Here is a 5510-nt window from a genome sequence, read left to right as displayed (position 1 = left end):
CATTTCAGACACAGGACCCACTCCTCACTGTTAGCAGGCTTTTCACCAATAAATAAATAAATGCATTTTGAAAAAAACAAAACTTCAAAAAGAAGTTCGCACAGGTTCGATCCACAAGTGGGTGAGCTGCCAGCTGCACCACCGGCTGACAGCCTCACAGGAAAAAAAAGTCCAAACTTCAAGGATGCACTTTGACCTCCACAGAAATAAAGTCCAGACACGTGCATTTTAACAGAAAAAATACAATTATTATAAAACAAATATATTTGAACATTCAGAACGGGCTGCTTTGGAGCTGTGAGACCTTTTTCTGCACAGAAGGTCTYCAGCTTCAGTCAGCTTCAGTTTGTAGTGATCCCATGTTTCCAGCATTGGACTCCAGAGTTTCCCTTCAGAAATCAAGCATTCAGCAGTCACCTGTGGAGGAAACACGGCGTTAAATGAGCAGGAAAAAAACAGGTATTTCCCTTTGCTCTGAACACCATGCAGGTCATTCCGTACCCGTCCGGGCCCAACTTATGTCTCCAGACTAGTGAGATGTGGACACGGACCAGGCGCCCTCCATCCTCCACACGGAGAAGGCGTAGCTCAGCCTCTCGTGCGCCACATAGCTGCAGCTCGACATCTTCGAGTCCAGCTCGTCGCTCTGCAGCACCTGGCACAGGAAGTCGATGTACCTGGCCGCCAGTTTCAGCGTCTGTATTTTGCTCAGCTTGTCCGAGGGCAGCGTCGGGATGATTTTGCGCAGCGCCGCGAACGCCTCGTTCAGCGACTGCGTCCTCTGGCGCTCGCGCACGTTGGCCATGACGCGCTGCGACTGGAGCTCCTCGAGGGACTGCGGGCTGCCACCGCCGCTGCTGCCCGACTTCTTGCCTCGCTTGCCCGGGGTCGGGCTGTCCGAGTCCTCCTCCCCCTGGTTCTTCCTGCTCGTCCTCTTCTTCTTCCTCCTCCGCGCGGACCTCTTGGGCTGCCTGTCCGGCTCCCCCTCGCTGTTGCTGAGGCTGTCCCGAGGAGAGACGGGGGAGCTGCCCGACTCTTCCCCCAGGTTTTCCTCAGACATCGCCACCAGGAAAGGCCTGCCAAGAGATGGTTATGCCCCTCTCATGAAGTCAGGGAGATGCGCCACCTGAAGGTCTGCCGGGTTTTTGAAGGCACCAAAGAACCCATAAAGAAAGGGGGGGKGGKGGGGGGTGCTCCTGCAGAGGACTAACTTTTTTTTTCTGTTACTTGAGAAACTTAAGCAGCTCTTATAGGCTGCACGGCGTAAACTTTTTGGAGAGGGCCCGGATTGGCTGAGAGGGGGGATTGCGTGAGGCGAAGGGGGGCGGGAGGATCCGAGAAACGGTTAGAAACTCTCTGTAAGGAGTTGGCAAAGATATTTGTTATAGTAAACAATCTGAACCCACTATAGGGCTTGTTAAAAAGGGAAGAATCGAGTTTCGTAAACAGGCTGAGGAGGAAACAAAAACTAAAAGTCTATGAATTTGTTTTTTTTGAAGCAACATGAATAATCTTCATCATTTTTTTAAATTTCCTTTTAAAACTCTGCTTGGTACGGAAGAGGATTAGGGCCACTGAAAAAATAAAAAAAGGAATTCTGACTTTAATCTCAGAAATCTGACCTTATTTCCTCAGAGTCCTGAGAAAAGAAAAAAAGCTGAATTTTGAGATTAAAGTCTGAATTTCTTTTTTTTTTATTTTTTTCAGTGGCCCTAATCCTCTTCCGTAGCTTTGACGTCTCAGCTGTTAAATTTGTATTTTCAACTGAGAACAAAACTTCAACTTTATCCTACATTTTATTTACATGCACGCTCCATATTCCCCACAAGAGGGCATGTTTTTTATATAAATCATAATATACATTAAAACACACCTATCTGTGTGATATAATGAGTCTTTGTGCAAACAGGAAGTGATTTTCCTCCATTCAGCGATGAGARGAGCTCTGTGGCTTCAACCAGGCTGCTGATACAATATCCATCTTGTTTAGTGGAGGATTACTTTGTTTAGGTTGAGAAGACCACGGTCCACAGGAGCCTCATCTGGCTCAGGAAATGGGGGGGAGAGTGGTCAGAGGTCACAACACCGGTGAAACCTCCATTTACATCTTCTCGGAGCCCTGAGGGTGAGGTTTTGTTTCAGAATGAGATGTGGAGCTGTTTTGTTCAGTATTTTTATGTTTATTATGGCAAAATCATTGATGTTCATCCAGTAAACGTAGCGGCTGATGTCTGAGTTGAGCTCACCTGGCTGTTGTCTCTATCCATGGTGCTGATCTGTACCTCACAGGTGAGCCTGCAGTACTTCTGCCCTCCTGTATTCAGGTTTGCRCAGCCAGAGCAGAGATACCTCATGTTTATGTGACAGCTTGATGAGCGCCTGCTTCAAAATAATAGGGAAAGTTTAAACAAAGTTTTTTCTTATTTATTTATCTGGTGCATAAATGTGTCAGTSAGAGCATTTTAGTCATTTAGCATCTTCCTTTAAAGGGCCAATATTATGTGTTTCTCAGGCATATATTTAAATACTATATCATAATAAAGTATCTACAGTATGTCACCATTGGCTGTTATTAAAATGCAATTTTTATGTTTAAATAGAAAATAAACTTATCTTCTCATCACTTCCTCTTCTGAACGCCTTGAAATTGGCCTCTGTCTCTTTAAGAACCACTTTCGCTTCTGTCTCGCCCATTTCGGTGNGTGTCAGTGAGAGCATTTTAGTCATTTAGCATCTTCCTTTAAAGGGCCAATATTATGTGTTTCTCATGCATATATTTAAATACTATACCATAATAAAGTATCTATTTCACCATTAGCTGTTATTAAAATGCAATTTTTATGTTTAAATAGAAAATAAACTTATCTTCTCATCACTTCCTCTTCTGAACGCCTTGAAATAGGCCTCTGTCTCTTTAAGAACCACCTTCGCTTCTGTCTCGCCCATTTCGGTGCAGGGGTGGGTGGGGGGTGGGGGTGCGCTCGTGTCGGGCTGCCATGATGCAGTTTACTTGGCATCTGAAAATTCATTTCCTCAAAGGTATTTTTAATCTGAAAAAAGCTTCACTGAGTGAGAACTACTGCTGAGAGCTCAGCAGACAATTAAGTTTCACTTTCACTTTGACCCGAAAGCCTGCAGGAGTCATGGGCGGGGTGTGTGGGGTGGGGAGGTGTGCTCCGGGATAAGGAAATTCGGCTTAAAGACACGTTCCAGAGGTGTTTCTGGTCTTAAAATGTGTTTCTGGTCCCCACCTATCATTTTGCTCCTCAGCATGACTTCCTACAAACACTGTAGGATTTCTCAAACATGCATGAATGAGTCAGAGCAAGGCTTTGGGCATGTTTTTTATGAGAGTATAACATAACATGATATAAAACTCAAAAAAGTAGATTTTACATGATATTGCCCCTTTAATGTATTTTGGTGCTAAGCCATTCAGTGGAAACTAACAGAAGTGTTTTGAAGTCTACTCTCTGCAATACTTTCTTAGTTTTAGTAAATAATTTTGTAAAGTCWTGCTGGGTTGAGGGTATTTTTGCTTTTAAACTGATTTGTCCACACTAATTATTTGAAGAGTTCACATATGGAGCGCACATAGTGAAGTCACACTGTAAACAACTGTGAAATTCAAAGAACGCAAACAACAAACAGAAGAACGATAACTGTCCTTCTGTCATATTTAACATGTAAAGCACACATCACATATTCTCAACCATATTTAAATATTTGTCCCCACGCAGCTCTGAATGGTTGCCTACATTGTATTATTTTCAATTTTATGCTTAAAAGTAAATAAATTCTAGTAAAAACAGGATGTGACCATGGGTGAATATGGATATTTTGTGTTCTGTTGTAAAGAAAATCATTTAATTGCAGAGATTTGTTAACTTTTTTTGCTCTTTCACAAGTTCAGTATAATAATAGTTATTGACTGATTTGCCATGTTGAAGTGGGCGTAATTGAGTTTTAGTTGTGTAACATGTTTTTTGGAATCTCAGATGATTTAGGGCAAACCAAATCATTTCCCTTTTTTTCTCAAATAATTTTCCAAGTGTTAAATTAATATTTTTTGTGTTGTTTAACTGCAGTAAAAGCTATAACATTTGATGTCATCTTAATTTCACTTTTAAAAAGCCAACAATGCCTTAACTAAAAAGTACATTCACATTTTTTGAAGTTTTCTTTCTTTCTTCTCTTTTTTTTTGTAAAGTTCAACTCTCGGCTGCTGAAGTAACTATGAGAAAACACAGCTGCTTCACAAAAGTATGATGTCATCACAAGACAGCTCATCCAGTGTTGATCTTTAATAAAGACCAAACCTTCATCAGTCACTTACAGACTGTCAGGAAAAAACACAAGGTGGAGATAAACAGTGTTGACTGTTTTCCACTGGGATTGAAGTCGTCTTTTCTTTCAAMCTAGATCATTAGCAAATAACTGATGAAGAAACTCAGTCCTTATCGAAGTGCAGTGAGTGGGTGTGATTGTAAAGGCAAAAATGTACATGTACTCATGCAACTTGACACAKCAGTCAGGAGTGACCCCGGAGCGTCATTAAGCAGCCCTCCCGGAGGTCACATCGAGGCAGACACAACTCAGCCTCACCGAGGCAGAGCCGGATCCACAGAGACCTGTCTATTTTCTCTGCTCGGGGGCCTCGGACGGCAGCCTTCCTTTATCAGCCCTCTCATATCTGCTGAAATAACAAACCACAGTCCTCCACATGAACGAGTCTCCCACAAGTCATATTCATGTTCACTCCATTAAAGTCGAACCACAGTGGGTCCGGTGCCAGCTCGCCAAGATGGATCAACTGCACGGGATGAGAAAAGACAGAAGCGCGTTCTTCAAAGAGCTGCACCAGATAGCCTCTAATCAACCCTGGAGACTAACAAGGTCAAGCAGCAGAGTTTGGATGACAACATTTCTTCCCCCTCGGCAGCAATCTCGAAAAGTCTCGTTCTTAGGAGAGATCCAGACATTGGGATAGCGGAGGCCCCGGTTGCAGCACAGGAGGATTTGGGGTGTTGAATTGAGGGGGTGATGATGAAAACAGTCCTTTATAAGCTGTCTGGACACATAGGAGCCAGAACTCCTGAAGCTAGCTGTAAAAGAGGGCCTTTGAAAGCTRAGTGCTTTGATGTCGCAGGTTCTAATCGTGGTGCAAACAGGAAGAGTACAGTTTGAGAAAATGCAGAAAACGCTGCAGACTTATCTCATGAAAAGGGCGCGTTTCTGTGGAATGAGTTTGTGTACATAGAGCTGGATGTGTGTGTGTGTTTATGCACATGTGTAATAGATTTGTTCACGTGATCCTATTTGACTCCGCGGGACATCAGACAGCTCAACCGCACAATGACACCTTATTAGCCACTGAGAACCAACAAACTTGCAGCGTGTTTTCACAGCTTGGTAGCTCAGGGCTATGTGGGGTCTGCATGAAAGAACTGGCATCGCAGCAGTAGATTTCAGCTTGAACCACACACACACACACACACACACACACACAC

General features: G+C 43.4%; 1 protein-coding gene across 1 annotated transcript; it reads right to left on the bottom strand.

Moving 5' to 3' along the window:
• Window positions 1-269: 269 nt before the first annotated feature.
• twist1b (twist family bHLH transcription factor 1b) lies at window positions 270-1187 on the bottom strand. Its single transcript, XM_014008739.1, has 2 exons — window positions 502-1187; window positions 270-417 (listed from the first exon to the last, which is right to left on the bottom strand). Exon 1 carries the CDS (start codon window positions 1058-1060, stop codon window positions 530-532), a length of 531 nt encoding a protein of 176 aa, XP_013864193.1. The 5' UTR covers window positions 1061-1187; the 3' UTR covers window positions 270-417; window positions 502-529.
• Between the last annotated feature and the right edge of the window lie 4323 nt (window positions 1188-5510).

The sequence above is a fragment of the Austrofundulus limnaeus genome, unplaced genomic scaffold (genome assembly GCF_001266775.1).
Source record: "Austrofundulus limnaeus strain Quisiro unplaced genomic scaffold, Austrofundulus_limnaeus-1.0 Scaffold52, whole genome shotgun sequence".
NCBI lineage: Eukaryota > Metazoa > Chordata > Actinopteri > Cyprinodontiformes > Rivulidae > Austrofundulus > Austrofundulus limnaeus.
The sequence above is the reverse complement of the archived record's forward strand: the minus strand, read 5'-3'. Positions and strand labels throughout refer to the sequence as shown.

What these genes read in the sequence shown, in the direction of transcription:
- twist1b (XM_014008739.1), bottom strand. Translation starts at nt 1,060, where the DNA reads ATGTCTGAGGAAAACCTGGGGGAAGAGTCGGGCAGCTCCCCCGTCTCT.